This window comes from Daucus carota, chromosome 4 (genome assembly GCF_001625215.2).
Source record: "Daucus carota subsp. sativus chromosome 4, DH1 v3.0, whole genome shotgun sequence".
Lineage (NCBI taxonomy): Eukaryota > Viridiplantae > Streptophyta > Magnoliopsida > Apiales > Apiaceae > Daucus > Daucus carota.
In genome coordinates, this window is record NC_030384.2 from 33,649,410 (window position 1) to 33,668,347 (window position 18,938).

Below are 18,938 nucleotides of genomic sequence, written 5' to 3' on the forward strand. Positions count from 1 at the left end.
ACATTGTCAAATACAAGCAACTTAAGTCTTGAGAACATGTAATATAATCCGATGAAATAAGAACAGATTTTTAGGCAGAAATTATCCAATTAATTGACAACTGATGAGAAAATGAACAATCTATACAATTTTCCCGTCTGTTCTACATACTGCTACCTCTATGGCTAGCTTACAAAACTATTTACCATTCACCTTTAATCTAATTCCCCCTGATAAACTAATTCTCTCTCGAGCTCAACAAGAAAACACGCGCATCTGCAGAAGTTGTGAAAGGAATACTTATGGAACGGAAAGCCTGAGCAGCAGGCATCTAGCCATCGTTTGGTTTATATTTATGCATACTCTATGCACAAATGTTCTGGACTAACCAATGCATCATCATCACTTGTAGGTGTATATCATATACTTGCCCTGAATCAACAAGGTAAAAGTATTTTCATAGTATCTGAGTCATCGTATCAATGATATAGAAGCTAAACCACACTGCAAATACATGCAATATTGCAATCCCTCTTACATCCGGCTAAGTTTCTGAGAGTCATATATGATCAGGTATATCCACCCTGTTGCTTGTCCAGGTGTCAGGGAACAGTCACTCACTTTTGGCAGTTATAAGATTCCATATGTGCAGTTCTAAAATTCTCACTGGATACTGAGGAAGTTGTGACCAGAAACATAAGTAATGCTTTTTTTGCAACTTCGTACTTCTCTTAGCAACGATACTTCTAAGAGAAGCCCTCAAGGTCTCCTGGATGTTTTATTGAGTTAACTTATTTGGTGCATTCACTTGGACCGAGAATAGTGAACAGACTGGTCTGTGATCTGAGAACTTGGACTCAACCCTTTCATACGATATCTGCTTTAGTCCTCCTTTCCACAGTATTCTGTCACACCTGTTAATGTCCAAAATACATTATTATATATCAATCTATATTTACCAACCGAACACAGATATGAATGCATTTCAATTAGTACAAACTCCTCAAATTGTTCACAAGGACCAACTTTAACATCATAAAATATAGAGAAAATAGAAGGAAAAACAATACAATTTGCTAACTGGCCAGTGGCATACTCTACCTAACGCAATAGTGAAGAATACAACAAATGTGTATATTGAAAACTAGAAAAAGCATAGACAAGTCAATCTCTAATGTTAAAGATCTGTGTTAGCTAAGACTTAATACATTTTTGTGACGTGCATAAGCGAAAATAGGTACAAAATATGTATTGTATAAGCACACGAAGCAGGTGAATATGCATCTGAACATTATGCAGGTAATATAAGCAATGAACAGTATACTTGTTTGAATAAATAGAAACCTTTTATTGACTAATCAAAAGGAAAATTGAAACCTCACCAAGCAGGAGTTCGTCGTTTCTCTTTAGAAATGGAGGTTTGTCCCACATAATCGTCAGAGTTGGTAAGATATTTATAGGTTGGAGGAAAACTTATTCGACCTTCTTCCCATCCTTCAAATATACGACCGGCTCTTTGCTCTACTTTTAACTGGAAGTAGCCAAACCATCTATTAGAAAATTAATTGTTCATATACTCGCTTTTTAATTGACAAATGATCACAGATAACTCATTTCATCTTCTAGAAGACCTTAGCTTAATAAAGTCCGCAAAAGGGGCAGTAATTACTGTAAGATACGGCGAATAAATAGAGTAAAGAGAACCCAAAAATTAGCAAATATATTATGTTCTACCTGATCTTTCTCCAAGAGCGCTTGCCAGTCCTTTTTGTCCAGTAACTCATTAGTTTCATCACCAGATGCAAGTCGATAATTTAGATCTCCCAGCCAGATGATCTTACTACATAGATTGAAAGGAAGAATAATTCAGAATAATGTACAGTGGTTGATGAAGCAGATAGACTAAAAAATGTGTGCAGAACACATGTACATGAAATTTATCTTCTCTTTAAATTTAATTGAAAAGAGAGCAATAGTAACTGAGAGCTTACTCATGATCCAGAATACTATCAGGAGACATTGGTTGTCTGGGAACTCGACATGAATGAGGAAATTTAGTTTTCTTCAATATCTCCATGACATCCATATTTCTTTTTACCTCGTCTCCCTCTTTCTGTCCAGAAGCCAGGTGAGTGCAAACGAAACAAAATGTTGTGTTGTACATTGCCATACTCATCGATATAGAACCCTACAATAATCCAGAAAATACGGATAATTAAATAAGAAGCTTATAGCGCTTTATCCGAGCATGTTATTAAATACATCTAGCATTAATATATCATTTATAGTCTTTTACAATTGAAAATTTATGCTTGACTACCTTGTTGCCAAGGTACCCCATGATGCCTCTTCCAACACAGGATACTTTTGGATTTCTGATATGACGATGCAAATCTGAGCGAACCCACACACATAGAAAGAGTCCCACCATTTGCTTACTTGCTACTAATGTATAATCACTTTGCAGGAGACTCTCTTGTCCTACTGAATAGCAAGGTGGACTAGGCGAATCTTCTTCGCTGGAGCTTGAATTAGGATCAGAACTTAAAGACCTTGCAAAATATTCTTGGCTGGTTTCATCTTCTCTTAGAAAGCTAAGTGGATATGTTTGTTCTTCGCTGACTTCAGCATCAGGGGTGGAATTGTAACAATCCGGGACTTGTGGACCAGACTTCTGATTATTTAGAGCTTGTCGAATAATTGAAAGCCATTCTGCTGCTGGACCACTATCCTCGGCACCTAGAACATTTGCAGCATTCAGAGGCACTATCTCCTGAAATCTGGTTTATATATGACAGGGTTGAAAAAAAAAATTAGGCAGCAGGTTATAGAACAAAAGCTATATAGTACAGCAAAAACCAAAAATAGATTAACTCGACTTGAGTTTAAACTAAAATGACGAAAATTGGTCCTAAAGCTAAAAATATAGACAAGTTGACTGGAGCGATGGACAAAGAAGATTATAGTACCCAAGAACATAGATGTCAGCGCTGGCATGAGTAGTTAGCCAATTGTTCAGGTTCAAGTCCTCGTTCGGGGAGTTTCCTCCTACATTCCATGTCCCCACCGCCAGCCTGCAGAAATAAACCCCTTGTTAGCTTCCTATATTCAATCTTATCATCTGCTCAATATCTAAAATTTAAAAATTATCTTGTCTTTAAGTATCCACTATACTACAAATAGTAATACCATTTCGAAGACAGATATAGCCTTTGAATTAAATATCAGGATAATGGATCTAATCTGCGTGATTTTCAAAGGAAGATATGATATCTAATTAGTTTAAATCAAATTTAGAGCGTAGTTGTATTATTTATATGCATAGCCATGTCGAGCTTAAAAATATCAGGGATTGCTATTTACAGTTTCATTATAATATTAACCAAGTACTGTGCCGGTTTCTGTGTACAGAGATTCAACTGCAGAACATGATATGAACTCACCTCAGACTGAGTGGATTGTCGATCAGCGGTATCTCTGGACTAAGGTCTGAAATTCCATTACTTTGATCCTTTGCTTCTATCAGCCACTCTTCTGCTCAATAGTATGGTCAAAAATTTAGAAAGCATAGACTACATGAATCTCTTGACTCAATAGTAAAACTTGACTCAAAACAAAGACATGTAGACTACACAGAATTTTCGCCTTTTTTACTATCCAACTACAGTTTACATGAGAGCAAGGAAATTTGGAAATTATAGACACGGGCTTAAATAATTGTGCTGGAGTCAACTTATGTATAAAATTTCATTGTGAACTTGGTTTTAATGTATTAGTCAAATTAGCAATGGTGCAGTTTTCAAAACCATGTTTCAAAAATTTGGCAAAAATAACAAGAAGAAGCTTCAACCAACTAATTGAAAACGCGTTCAGTTCTTCTTTGATCAACAGCACAGTACAAGACCACAGGAAAACTATTCTGGACCACCAGAACATACCGGAAAACTCCTCAGGCACGATCGCACAACTGTTTTCGCCCGAATAGCTCATCCTTCCATCTCTTCTTTGCAACATAACTAAATATTATAACGTCCATATATTAAAACCCGTTAACGAGCCTAACAAAAAAGCTTACAATGTTTAAGACGGACGTACCTTTAATTGACTGATCCGAATGAAATTCATCAGCACCGCTCTGTATATTCAGCCATTTCCTCACTACTTTCTTTGACCATGAAGCCTGCACCACAATTTTCCAAAAAATAAACAAATTTGTACTCTTGCATAAGAACAACTTCAGTTACATGTATCATATCTTCGACCGTTACCTTTGGTTGTTTATCGCATTCTCGAGTCATCTTTTCGATCAGGAACCTCAAGATTTGAGTTGATCCAATGCTCCTGCTACAAAAATTATGTGAGAAATGACTCAGTTACAGATCAAAGTCTATTTATACTGTGCTTAATCAAAATTTGGCAGGGTGCAATTTGTCATAAACAATTCCAAGCCATTTAAAATCTGAAGCAGAGGGGGTTTGGTAATAAATCAGATTAAAAACAGTGTTCAACTGGGAATAAAGTAAGTCGTCAAGTTGCGGATGTAATTGGAGACAGCTTCTGAAGAAGAATATCACATGGAAATAGAAAAATAAAATAAACCGAAAGAATAAAACAGATATTTTGCAAATAACATGCATATGTTACATATGCAGGTACAAAGCGAGAACTGTCAGCAATAATATTCTCCTTTTTAATTCTTTTAACATTTTATCGTATAAAAAGAGCCGATAATTCGATACTCAGGTAGACGCAGGTGTATTAAATTAGTTATTTCGATATTCGATAATCAGGCGTGGAAAATAAAGAATTATTTTTGTTAGGGCCTTGAAAATAAAGCATGAATTGCAGATATGAAAATGAGGTGACATAAAAGAGAGACAAAGTTACCAGAGTTGTTTGTGGTTGAGATGGTTGATGCGTTGTTTTAGAGGCTTTTTTGTCTGCTTAGCAACCACTGACAGATTGTATAGAAGAAGGAGAAGAAGATTTGAAGTTTGATATAAAGTGATCATATATATATGTGAGCGCAGAGTACTGGTGTAGTGTTATTGTCCGGTGATGAAGAGGAATGAAGAGAACAGACAAGTATGGGGGTTTCCTGGGAAAGGTAAATCGGAGCAGCTGGGTTGTGTATGTATATATACAACTAGTTCTTGCACTAGTATAGATTTGACGCAGAAAGAGAAACTGACAAACTACACATTTCTGTACTTTTCTAAATGTTTTTGCTATATTTGGCACTGTTCCCTCGGTTTGTTTTTTTGTACTCGGCTTGTTTTTTTTTATATTCTCGAACTTTTTGACCTATAATTAAAATTATTAATTTTGCATTTTAATTTTATAAATTATAATATTAATTATATATTTTTGTTGAAAAATTTTAAAATGTTAATTTTAAATGTAAAGTGAAAAGACTTAGAAGTACGTATCAAAACGTCAGACAACATAGACTTAAAATGGAGTAGTACTATATTTTAAATTATCACTTTGTTTGATATTTTTTAGTTTATTAAACCATATTTTAATTATAAGGATATTATATTATTTAATAAACCATTTTTTAATTGTATATTATATTATTGAAGTGATAAGTATATTATCACTTTGTATTGAAGGCTACATATTATTCATTATTCTGAAATTAAGACGTGCTTGCTATCTAACCATATATATACGTTTTGCCAAAAAACGTTTTGTAAAAAACCGTTTGTTTATATCAAACTTTCTGTGTTTTCATGAAAAAAATGTCAATAGAAGGTGAGGGTATTCTGCTAAAACAGTAACTGCAAGATGCTTTGTTGTTTCCTTGTGACCGGATGGCTTGTTCTGACTCCACTGCATTCAGACAAATACTCTTATGTTCTTTTAATTTTATTTATTATTCTTCGAGAAATCTATGTACGAATTTTTATCAAGAATAACTATACACTTTAAAGTAAATTAAGCCGGATTTTTAATTTGAAAAATTTATCCATCATCGTTATTAATTTATTATCAATAAATCATGGGTTGCTCGAATGAAACGGTTATGTATTAGATTAGCTAGAGATGTTAAGCATGTACATCTGATGGGCAGGGGGTCAAAATGAGTGGAATTTTTTCGAAATATTACGAAATTTCATTCGGTTCAGATTACTAATATAACGGTTAAATATTATCCGGATTATCGAAAATTTTGAAACTCATACTAGACTCTGATTCAAATAAACTCGTTTTAAACTCGATCGATAGATTTCTTGCACTAGGATATATTTCACGGGATTTTATATCAAACTGGCCACTCATTACTTCAAAATGTCTCGCTTAACCCACCCATCTTATCGAGGACTCATTTAAGCCAATATAAACCAGTTATATATCATTTTACCCATATCACTATTCATATCTCTTTATAGCAAGTCCAGTACTAGATGCTATATATCTATTGCTATTGCTATAATATAGCATCAAAAAATATTTTTTGTGCTAAAATAAAACTTGCACTTCAAAGCTAAGTTCTATAACTACTTTCAAATTTAACCAACTCATTAACTTTTACCTAACTTCTATAAATAAAATATAGAACCAAGGGTGTGGCAACATGGATGGATCCATCCTTGATTTCAAATATAGAACTGCATCTATGCATGGATGCATCCAAATATAGCACCCCTTTGGAGTTGAGTTTTTTTTATTTTTGATGTTATAATATAGCAATAGAACCAAGTATAGCATTGCATTAGAGTTGCTCTTACTTAATCATTTATCAAAAATCAACCGTTTGTCATTTTACTATAAAACCACTTCGAATACTTTCATAATTGTCTCTAGTATTTATCAAAATAATTTAAGAATTTTTAAAGCAACATAGCTAGAATGATCAAATAAATATATATTTATAATTATATATTTTTTAATTACATAGTTATGTTGTTTTAGAAATTTTCAAATTATTTTGATAAATACTAGAGACAATTATGAAAGTACTTGAAGTGGTTTTGTAGTAAAAACACAAACGATTGATTTTTGATAAATAATTAAATAAATAGGTATATATAGTGATGTGGATAAAATGATATATACTTAGTTTATAGTGTTTTAAGTGAGTCGCCGTCGAGATGAGTGGTCAAGCGAGATATTTTGACGCAATGAGTGGCCATTTTTATATAAAATCCGATTTCATGGTGATATACTGATATTCGTCTTAATTACCTGCACGCTAAGTCTAAATTATACCGAAGGGACTCGTGACTCCATTGTTTTCTAAGAGGCAACAGTAAGTCCCTGTAGTTGGGATTGGTGAGACAAAATCTATATATTCAACTAATACGGATGACACTTGTAGCAACAAATTACTACATCTCGTCAAATTATTATAAAATAATTCCATTTCCCAAACGAGATCGAAATGAAAACGAAACTAGATCCGCGCAAAGGATAATAAATTTAAATACATTGTCATCATTCGTAGTTTATTAAATGGAGTGTGTAGTATATGAACGTGGCTACGCATAACATTATATATAAATATAGCATATACGACCTTTTCACCTTTTCGATAAATTTATAGTAAAAATGCGTGTGATGAGAGAACATGTGTAATTTCTATTCGACATATTTAATTGCATTGATTTTAATACGGAATTTGGATATGCATTAACGTATAAAATCATCCACCTGTAGGTTTAGGTATTAAACTTTTCAAAAAGGTTCGGTAAATAATAGTTACGTAGATCTCATGCGTGTACATAGTTTATACTTTATAGGTTAAACAATATTCCGAAGGTAAAATGACAGCTTTGGTCAATGTTTTTGCTGTTAAGCAATTTTTAATGATTCAAATTATTAATAGCGATTACTATAAAATGCTCATTGTGGTGTTATTCATCCCGAAAAGTATCAAATTTACTTCAATACATTTTATGTCCCATTTTTTTTTTTTTTAGTTTTTGGAGGAGAAAGCAATTTTTTTTTAAAAAAAATGAAATGAATCTTGCAAAGTTCACTCAGCTCCTTCATGGAAAGAAACCTGTTTTTATTTTTTCCAAATTTTAAAACAGTATAATATCACTTTTGAAGAGCTGATATAGAATATATAGACCGTATTAATGAGTGAGCTACAATATTTAACATCAGTGTACAAACAGAATTAATACTTTCTCAAAATATGTACTTCAATATAAACCAAACATGATCTACAAAATGAAAACCGAACATGCTCTATGTTTCTCAAGATGTGGTGTGAGTGAGTGAGGTTCTAAACAAAAAACCACGCTAAACCTAAGTTACGGGAAGAAAATCTTTATTAGATCCATACTAATCCAAATTTTAGAGTGTTACTCTTGCATTGTTAGATCGGAGAGGACACAGAGAGGAAGAAATAAAATGGAAAAATTTGGATTGGTTAATGACTCGGTAGTATATACATAAAATAATCCTAAAGTGGGACTTCGGTTGTCGCATGTGTTGATTTGCACAGGCACAGGCACAGGCACAGTCCTCCCAGCCTCGTGGAGCGTTTCTAGTGGAGAGCAGGATTCGAAATCACATGCTATATGCGTATGCCTAATCAAATGTATTTTTTACTTGAATTATCGTTGCTAAGGCACGTTAGTCACAAAGTAAACGTTTTATTTATTAGATTGTCGCTTGTATGTCTCGACGTTCTAGTCTAGTTTTTTTTTTTTTTTTTTTATGTATTCTAGTCTAGTTATTTATCCATTTGAACAACTACTGATTAAAAGAAAGGGTTTTATATCAAACTGGCCACTCATTACGTCAAAATGTCTCACTTTACCCACCCATCTCATCGGGGACTCGTTTGAGCCACTGTAAACAAAATATATATCATTTTACCCATAATACTATTCATACATTTTTATTTAATCATTTATCAAAAATTAACCATTTGTTTTTTTGCTACAAAACCACCTCGAGTACCTTCATAATTGTCTCTAGTATTTATCAAAATAATTTGGAAATTAAAAAAGCAGCATAGCTATTTATTAAAAAAAATATTTAGAAATAAATATATATATTTATGTGATCACCCTAAGTATGTTGCCTTAGAAAATTCTAAATTATTCTGATAAATAATAGAGACAATTATGAAGGTAATCAAGGTGGTTTTGTAGTAAAAAAAACAAACAGTTGATTTTTTATAAATGATTAAGTAAATAGATATAAATAGAAATGTGAGTAAAATGATATATATTTGATTTATAGTGGATTAAACGAGTCCCTGATGAGATGAGTGGGTAAAGTGAGACATTTTGATATAATGGGTGGCCAATTAGTTGGGAATAGTGATCATTTCCGGCTTATTTATCTTGTCGAAGCCCGAAATAAAACTCTGAGGACCATTTTCTCTCGACAATGCTGTAATCATTTTCTCTCGACGCTCTTCCTCGTTTGCAGTTCATTACGAGGCCCTGTCAAGCACTTTAACGTGTTGGTACAAAACAAAATAACATACAGACCTAAAATTCAGAATGTCAAATAATACGTACAAAATATAGAACATTTTCATATTATATAGATGGCCTACTTCGGAACTCGCAGCACTTGTGGGCTTTCATCCTTCTGACCCAATGATTCGTTCTCGCTAGCCGCTACTTTGCTGGCTTCGCTGTCATATTCGGCAGCTCCGTATGACGGGTGCTCATAGATTTCGTATCTCAGTTAAATCCATCATACCTCCCTACTCCATATGTTACTCCCTTTGTCCTGATTTTTTTTATAAGCTCACTCCATCCTGAAATTATTGAGAGTATGTGAAATTTTAAAATCAAACAGACTCGATTTGATTATAAATTGTGTGTTATTTGTTTATAATTTTATCAATTTGAAAACATAATCGATCAAGACTCTTTTCATGATAACCACTTAACAAAACAATGACAACAACAGAAAGACTTTAATTATTTACGTTTTCAATTTCCACCTTTTAATCTAGTAGTATTCATTAAGGAAAGGATAATTACAATAAAAATGATGATGAAAGGAAAAAATAATTTCGTTGTTTCGACGACTGCACGTCTTCACCGCTCCCTCCCTCGTTCCACTTTTGAGTATCCTTTTAAAGAAAAATTTATCTTAAAATATTCGTTCTTTTCCCTTTTTATAATATTTTTCGAAATTTTTTTAAGGATATTCTTGCCCTACAATTTCTGATGTTACAAGAAAATTATAACTTCTTCAATTTATAATCATTTTACATTTAACATTAAAGTTATAGTGAGCGGTACTCCCTCCGTCCCGGTGAGTTATATACATTGGGATTGGACACGGAGACCAAGAAAAAGTGTAAGAAATGAGTAAAGTTAAATGGAAAGTGGGTAAAGTGGTGGGACCCATATATTTTTTAATAATAGATTTGAGATAGTGGAGGAAGGTAGTGGGTGTAATAGTGTTTTTATTATTATAAAACGATTTGGCTAGTGTGTGCCCATGGGTACATGCTAAGCGCGGAAATTTTTGTATTTGGGAGATTTTGATTGGTGTGGTTGGTGTATTTGCAGGGGGGTCCACCATTATCATGAGATAGGAGCCAATCAAAATGATCTAAGCACAAAATTTTCCGCGCTTAGCATGTGCCCATGGGCACACCATAGAAAAACCGATTATAAAATGGAGATAATGGGAGAATGTAGTGGGTGTAGTAGTGTTTAATATTATAAAAAGTTGCTATTTTGGGAATGTATAGAAATGATGGGACATCCTAAAAAGAAAACTGTATATAATTGATTGGGACGGAGGGAGTAATAAACAAGAATATCTCGATTTATGTAGCAGCAAATAGATTAAATTCTTGTCAAAATCGAGGGAAAAAGCGGTAAAATTTAAATGGCAAAAGGCCGCAGACGGTGAGATTTGAAAAAGGGGGACAGATGGGCGCAAGGATAGGGCACGCACGCATATTACATGACTCCCCCTCTTTACTCCCATCTATCTACTCCACTATTCTACTACTGGTCTACTACCTCCACCACCTTCCCCATTTTGAATGTTCAAATGCTAAAATTGCCCCCCTCCACCAGTCCCCAACCAAAAAAACCCTCAAAACACCTCTCTCTCTCTCTCTCCCCCGTCCCTTATATGTATGTCGGTATTCTAATTGATCGAGTTAGACCAAATGGACGGAATCAGGGATCAAAGGCACAATTCCACGACCCCCACAAATGCAGCTGGAGGTCTCTCTCTCTCTCTCTCATAGTATGATATCTGAATTTTGTATGTCAACCGGCAAATTTAAGCAAATGATCGCTCAATCTAGTGCACTTATCGAGTATATGGAGTTGGGAGTATTCAATTTCATTGATGAATTTGCTGATTAATTTAGTTCCACTACATATCATATGAATTCAAATTAATTACTCCCGTGTATGATAAATTTCATTGCTATAATTAGTAAGATGTAGTTTCAATAACTTCACTTTGCATCTCAAGTGCAGTCATGTTGTTTCATGTGCCTAGACATGGGAATTATTCCGGAGCATTAAACGTTAGTTTTCAATTTTTTATTTTGATTAATTGTTTACAACAATCAGTCTTATAAGTATGTAAAATATAACAGTTTTATGAGGGTCTCTACCTCAGTTGTGTAGTGTACCCCAGTCTGAGTTGAACTTACTGAACTTATAGTCGTTCATATGGTGAGGATATACTGTCGTCTTATTTCCGTTCTTGGTCTGTTATATTTTATGTCATGCACATTATCTTAATGTTGATATGCTCAAATTATACTAGGAAATCAACATATCTCTAAGGATAAAGGTATTTTGAAGATGACATCGCCAAATGTAGTTGCTAGATTGATGGGTCTCGATGTGTTGCCATCACCTGAGGTTATTCATAGACCACAAAAAACACTTGCTGGCAATAATAGGCTTAAAAGTTCACCAAGAAGGTCACAAAGTGATGATCACCTGTGTGAGGCCCAGTTTTATCATCAGAAGGGCTCTGTGGAGCAGCCACAGTTCAAGGACGTGTTCGAAGACACATCTAAGAAATCAGGCGCCAGCAAAAACCCAAAAGTTGAGCTTCATCAGCAATCTGATTCCTTAATTCCAGAGCATCCTTGTAGGCATAAATCTCCTACCAGTTATCAGATATCTGTTTTGAAGCCATCAAATCCTGGAAAACAGAAGACCAAGGCTGAGGGATGGAAAGCCGAGAGGGGAAGTCAAGTGAAGGATGATTTTGTCTCTCAGCAGATACATGTGGATGACTTTCTGACGCGCACTTATGGTAGTCCTGGCTCTCAAAGTTCAGCTAAGTCATCAATCATTCCCGCAGACAGAAAAAGCGAGTCTGACATCATCCCTAAAAGGATTGTCATTCTAAAGCCAAACTATGTCATGGCGCAGAATGCTTCAAACTCTTTTTTATCTCCTGATTCTTCTAACTTTGATTTCTCTGACTATAGCAACCATAAAGATTATGCAAGTACTTTGATGTCGGAATATTATTTTGGAGATATGGAAATTCGTAAAGATGTAGTGAACTTCAGAAAGCCCAGGTCCAGAAAAGTAACAAAACGAGTCATGAAAGCTACTAGAGATATGAGAGACACTTCTAGTTACATGATGAATAATAGAGACACTGCTAATAAATTTGGTGAAAATACGGGAGATGATATTGGTGTCGTGATTAATAGTATTCCATCTTATGTTCAAGGAATTGCTGACATGAGAGACCTTTATGACTTTTCTGGAAATGTTTTTGCGAATGAATCAGAGGGAATGAAGTCAACTTCCTGTGATTTAAGAGAATCCTTCGTCACTAGCGAGGCAAAGAAGAGATTGTTGAGGAGGTTGGAAAAGGCACATAAGTATAAGGATGCTAGAGACAATAGTAAAGAAAGCATGTTAAGGGATGTTGGGGTCAATGGTAAGAAAATTACACTTGGTGAAATGCTCTCTACTCGTGATGCATATAGGAATTTGGATGTCAAGATGAGCAGTATAAATCGTAGGGATGGTTGGAATGACAGTTATTCCAAACCGTCATCGAGTTCTAGATCTGTTCATCAGCTGCCTGGAAGAACAAGTGAGCAACAGAATGCAGATGGCGAATTCCATGTTGATGACAAGTTGCTGATCCCTAAAAATGAAACAAATCAGTATCGAAGGAAGGGAGCAAAAAGATATTACAAGAAGAAAGACAAGTCCACAATCAAGAACTCAAGGTCCAGCAAGAGTATAGCACAATCTGATCATCTAAGATGTGCCTATAATTGTGAATCTTTACTGGAAAGCTGCTCTAGTCAGGTCCCGATGGAGATCAACCTCAACAATAAAGTTTCTCCAGATGAACAGCTTTTAATTCCCCGGACGCCTAGTAGTGCTGCTAGTATTGTGGACGCAGAGAACATTCAGCATAGGTCTGGAACCCAGTTTCTTGGAGCTTCTGGTGAATTGCACCCAGAACTATCAATATGCATGGAAAAATATGATTATTTCTTTGTTGCTGATCAAGAGAATTCTACTCCACAGGTATACAATATATAGTAACGTGTGTGTTTGTATTTCTTATAATTATATATAATATATACATTTGCTGTTATTTTAGATATAAAGCGCTTGTATTCTTTGTGCTTTGTGATGGTATATCCTATTTAATATACTTTGCCCCGTAGGGATGTTTTGAGATCAGCAGTAACTTTATGTTAGATGTTTGTCTTAGTTAAATATAATGTAGCGTACTTGAGCTATCTGAAAGAGGTTGAAATTTGCAGCGTACTAAAGCTGAGGCAGAATCTGCAGAGAGTTCCAAAGAGGCTGATAATCCGAGTCCTGTTTCGGTTCTGGAAGTTACTCTTAGAGAAGGTGATGTATTATCATGTCCTGAGAGCTTTGATCAAGTCAGCGCTGACCTGCAAGGTACCTGTAAGCCACTTGCGTATTTCGACTTTGATTATGGAAATTGTGAAAGTCAAAAGAAAATTTTGATTAAAAATAAAAGCATAATCTGTGGACAAAATGTCAAGTTTCTGGATCACTGTTCTATTAATAACTGTGATTGTGATTCGCGAAGTGATTAAATATCAATTGTCATTTATTTGCACATACACATGCTGAATCAACTGTACATATGATTTGAGAAGAAATTTAATACTAACAATTGTCATTTATTGACATACACCATGCTGAATATTTTGCAAGTCACAACCAACCTGATTTTTTGGGTCAGGTAGATCACTCTGTTGGGCACATCCACAATTGCTATATTCTATATACCCTGTACTTGGATTTATCCACCTTGATTCCCTTATATTCTATTACCATGCAATCTTGCACTAGAAATTTAGAATTAGATGATATACTAAAATCCTATATCGCTTTAAAATGCACATGAAATGCGCATTTTTTAAAATGTGCTGAATTTCTGTGAAGTTGGTTTGCATTAATGGAAGCTGAATTTTTTTTAAATTTACACTTCCCTGCATGAAAAAATTATTACATCTACTATTGCTCACACTAATTGAATTTCATTGATAGTTTATCTTCCTCGTATTAGTTAAGATTTTAATAGTCCCTCTCCTTATTTTAACTCTGTCTTGTTGTGCTTCTATCAGAACTTCAAAAGCAACTTCAGCTACTCAAGAGAGAATCTACTTCGTATGCAGGGGATCCCATACTTAATGATTGTGCTGCTCAGCAAGGACCGGTCACATCATTTGAAAATGTAGGGATACATAAACATGAGTATTGGGAATCAACCTACATAATTGACGTGCTAACTGAGTCGGGTTTTCATAATACCGACACAGACACGATCCTGTCAACATGTTATTCTCCTGATTGTCCTCTGGGTCCGTGGGTATTTGACAATCTAGAGAACAGGCTTTGTAAGGAGGTAACTGGATTGAAACATGCAAGGAAACTACTATTTGATCGCATAAATTTAGCATTATCTGAGATTCCGGGATCATTCATGGATCCATTCCCATGGGTGAGACAATCATCAACGGGAATCGGATTCAGGTGGCAGAAATGTGATATCAATGATAAATTGCACGAGCTACTTGAAGGTCAGGAAAAGGATGCATACGAGGATGAGCTAGAAAAATTACTTGACAAGGAAATGAACTGGGTGGGTTCGAGAGATTTCGTTGATGCTATAGGTATAGAAATCGAGAAGGTTCTCACCGACGAACTACTAACCGAGCTTGTAAACGAAGTAGCGTTCCATTAGAATTCACCAAGATATAGGTATGTACATTGACAGATGGGATTATTATGGACTGTTTAGTCTCAATTAAGGAAGCCAGGTACAGTTTATAATTTTATATGCAGTAGCGTCAAATTTGCCGGGGAATGTTTTCACCTTTACTATGATAAAATGATGTGCCGCTCCAGTGAGCACTTGGTTAGGATACTTTTTCGTATTCTTTATTTACCACGTCATATTTGAAGCACTTCGTTGAGTTCGTTACTCCATTTTCACACCACAGAACATGTTTAACCATCAGTGAGAATTAGCTCTTTCCCGTGTACATCCGAATAATTCTGTGAGTACATGATAACATATACATTCATAAATTAAAATTATTAATCAGCCTGCAATTGCCTTCTATTGGCAGGATGACTCTGCCTTGGTGATAGTTTAAAGAACAAGTCCATTATGAAGACCTAAAGAGACTGCTAGTGCTAATTGGTGATTTTACTTTTCAAGTACAAATCACAGTAGTTCATGTAGATATCAAACTTCATGTCGATCCTGAACCCTTTGCTAGGCACCAAATCCATTGCGCAATTATGGATGATGAATGCATATGCACAGGAGGTATGAATGAGAGACACATTCAAAATCAAGCTCAGTATGCACTGACTTCATTCTAAAACAGGGGTATCATATATCACAAGACTTGTTATAAGAGAGAATTTTTGTTCTCGGATCCATTGAGTAGGGTGAATAAAAAAAATAATGAATTTTGAACTACCAACGGGAAAAAAAAATAATAAGATAATAAGTAGTTAAATGAGCTTTTTGGGGATGGAGGGACTTGAACCCTCATGACTTTTAAAAAGACTAATAACAAGACTAAAATAAACTTTTAATTAAAATTAATTTATAGTCCAAAAGAGACAGATATTAACATTCAATTGAAAACTATAGAATATTTCCTTCTCCTGAAACTTTTTTTAAAAAAATTGATAGGTAAAAACAAAAACCCTGGCTGCAGAAACTTGCGCATAAGCATGATAAAAAACAGCAGTATACAGTGATCAGAATCTTTAACAAAAGATCACCATATGTGACTATCTCTTCAATCTTCTGCTCAAGGAACCTCCTTCCATGTAAAAAATCATTACTAAGAACATACCTCAGTTATGCAAAGGAGGGACCAACAGAATGAGGTTCTGCATGCTTTAATGGCTATTCATCTTGTGAACTTGTATGCTACTTGCACAACTACTCCCTTGAGCAGATTCCTGCTTTGAGTAAATTGAGATGTGTAGAAAAACTTATATCTACCTCCAGCTCAATAATACATGAAATAGTACTAGAGATCCAGCTAGTGCGGGAGAAAAGTATAAATATAAGGGAACGTCATTTTGGATGAACAACATATTGGTTCTTTCATTCGCATATTAGTCTCAAGCACAAATCAATTTTCATTTTGAAAACTATTGCATATCAATATGCGTTTAGTACCAGCTTTTCCTAAAGCCCTTAATGAAGCCAGAGTAACATAAGAGTTCGAAGTTCACAACAATACCTCATCAGACTTTGCTGTAATACAGTATATCGCTACATCAGCTCAATGCTAGCATTCCAATATAGAAGCATATATACACTCGCATGAAATTTAGAAAAACAACTTCAAATTAAAAACCATGAAGCAGATAAGCTAAGCTGAAACACACTTCTGATGATCAATATTATCATAATAAATTCAGTCATACTATCATTACAATATTGCAAATTTTACACAAGAACGACACTTGCAACTACATTCATAGAAATGAAATTACAGGGCAAAACGTTGCCTAATATGAAAACACCTAATTACCTAATACACGGATCATAAGTTAACATACCAGTACTAACAGCTAACATATCGTAATTAAGGCTAAACGTCAATTTAAATTATTTGTTTTTCTCTCGAATTTCCTCTTGAAAAAATAAAGGAAACTAACACTTAGCAAAAGCAACCTAAATAATACGGATCAGAATCTCAAACCATATGATTGAGACGCAACAGTCTACGCAAATCACTCGTCGCCGTGGCCTCATCGTTCCGCTTCGCAAAAAAGGCCGGAAACGGGAGCGAACTCGGCGGCGGAGACGCCAACACGGAAGGAGAGCCAGCATACAAACCATTAAAAACCCTAATTTGTTTCGTAACAGTATCCGGGTCGGGTCCTAACCGATCCGTCGAAGACAACACCCAATCTTCATTTGCTAACCCTAATTTCAACCCATCCAATCTCTCCCCACGTTTGAGGATCTTAACTTGTCCGTTGACCAATTGCTTGGCTCCAGATCTCGAATCGACCGTCCGATTGTGAGATTTGTTTCTTGATTGAGCGGTGTTGATTGATCCGGTGACGCTAGGGCTTCGTTTACGTCGGCGAGAACGGGTCGGATCAGATTTAGGGTTGATGTGAGGATTTGATTGAGGTGAAATTAGGGTTTGGGAATGAAAATGAGTGTGGCGAATATGCCCTCGGAGGGAATGTGGTGCTGACATTTTTTTTTTGTTTACGTTAAAGAGCTATGTAAATGGTAAAGATCGGAAATGAAGATGTGTGTATGAGTTTGTGTTGAAAGTTGAGGAGCTGAGCCTGCATTTATAAGCTGTGTATCGCCGTAACGGTAGGCTACAATATTATATTCATGCCGACATAAATGTCAGTATTTGTTTTTTGGGCGGTGCTGTTCAATAATGGAAAGCTATGTCACGAGCAGGAATGATTAAATTGAATAAAAATCAAATCAATAAATTGATTTCATCTTGATTCCTAAAGTTTTTTGTTTTTTTTTTCCTAAAGAAATCTTGATTTCTAAAGTTTAAAAAATCGAATGCAAATCAAGTTGAATCGAAATAGAAATTATTTTGTATTTATTCTAATTAATCATATAAAGAGCATATCATTATTTTAACATAAGTTAATACTCATTCATTTGTTTACAACTAGTTTGGTCACGAAATTTAAGAAATATATATTCTCCGGTCCCAACCATTTCTTTACCTTTTTTTTAGGTGTTTCATCTGATCCTTTACATTTCAAAACTTATCAAAAATAGTCAATGAGTTCCACCATTTTTCCACTTTTTTTTCCTTTTTCACATTCCTTTTACTCCACTATCTTTTTTATACATTAAAAATCAATGGGTCACACCACTTCACCTACTTTTCATTCTTTTCTCCACTTAGTATTATTTAAAGTTAAGTTTTACTTGTTGTGTAAATATTGACGAAATTACTTTTTTTAGCAAATACTCTACAATTGCATTTAGTTTATAATTTTAATATATTTTTATGCATTTTTCCAATTTTAACTGAATTAAAAGAAAACATATATGACTGTTAGTAGTATATTAACTGTGTGGAATATGTATGTTTAGAGCAACTCCAACCATCAAAAATCCTTATATAAGAAGTGAGTTGACATATCAAAAATAAAAAAAAATTCAATCTTTTTAAAAAATCACACTTCAACCATGCTCGCCTCTTATTTATAATTATAGCCAAACTATTATGTTTGTTTATACTTGTCGAATCGCTACAAATCTGTTGCAAATATCACGTCATCCAATGAACATATTGAAACTGTACATATTTATAACAATTTGAAATAATAAAAACATATTATTTTTAAAATACAACTATTTATTATAGCCAACAACATCGAAACAAAATGTAAATTCAACATATTTACATAATATCATACAAATCCAATATAGCCGACCATTATAGTCACTCCCATTGAATTTGGTATAATAGTTTACGTATCGAATGTATATTA

General features: G+C 34.5%; 2 protein-coding genes across 4 annotated transcripts; one reads left to right on the plus strand and one right to left on the minus strand.

The window, feature by feature from the left end:
- Positions 1–21: 21 nt before the first annotated feature.
- Positions 22–5,064, minus strand: LOC108216702 (type I inositol polyphosphate 5-phosphatase 8-like). Of its 3 annotated transcripts, none has more exons than XM_017389534.2 (11): positions 4,867–5,063; positions 4,248–4,320; positions 4,075–4,159; positions 3,918–3,995; positions 3,423–3,513; positions 2,949–3,053; positions 2,300–2,759; positions 1,971–2,167; positions 1,714–1,819; positions 1,362–1,510; positions 22–893 (listed from the first exon to the last, which is right to left on the minus strand). In XM_017389534.2, the coding sequence occupies exons 1-11, from the start codon at positions 4,989–4,991 to the stop codon at positions 758–760; spliced, it is 1,605 nt and encodes a 534-aa protein (XP_017245023.1). In that variant the 5' UTR covers positions 4,992–5,063; the 3' UTR covers positions 22–757. The 3 variants fall into 3 exon arrangements, with proteins under 3 accessions (XP_017245023.1, XP_017245022.1, XP_063948801.1); XM_017389533.2 differs by having other exon boundaries at positions 4,248–4,323; XM_064092731.1 differs by lacking the exon at positions 3,918–3,995 and having other exon boundaries at positions 4,248–4,323; positions 4,867–5,064.
- A 5,779-nt stretch (positions 5,065–10,843) lies between these two features.
- Positions 10,844–15,322, plus strand: LOC108216815 (uncharacterized). Its single transcript, XM_017389656.2, has 4 exons — positions 10,844–11,150; positions 11,707–13,454; positions 13,697–13,841; positions 14,537–15,322. The coding sequence occupies exons 1-4, from the start codon at positions 11,093–11,095 to the stop codon at positions 15,154–15,156; spliced, it is 2,571 nt and encodes an 856-aa protein (XP_017245145.1). The 5' UTR covers positions 10,844–11,092; the 3' UTR covers positions 15,157–15,322.
- The last annotated feature ends 3,616 nt before the right edge of the window (positions 15,323–18,938 follow it).

Coding starts and splice junctions, on each gene's coding strand:
- LOC108216702 (XM_017389533.2), bottom strand. CDS start 4,991: ATGATCACTTTATATCAAACTTCAAATCTTCTTCTCCTTCTTCTATAC. Junction 4,160..4,247: donor AATGCGATAAACAACCAAAG/GTAACGGTCGAA, acceptor ATTGTGGTGCAG/GCTTCATGGTCAAAGAAAGT. Junction 1,511..1,713: donor CGCTCTTGGAGAAAGATCAG/GTAGAACATAAT, acceptor GGCTACTTCCAG/TTAAAAGTAGAGCAAAGAGC.
- LOC108216815 (XM_017389656.2), top strand. CDS start 11,093: ATGGACGGAATCAGGGATCAAAGGCACAATTCCACGACCCCCACAAAT. Junction 11,151..11,706: donor CCCCACAAATGCAGCTGGAG/GTCTCTCTCTCT, acceptor AAATTATACTAG/GAAATCAACATATCTCTAAG. Junction 13,455..13,696: donor AAGAGAATTCTACTCCACAG/GTATACAATATA, acceptor TGAAATTTGCAG/CGTACTAAAGCTGAGGCAGA.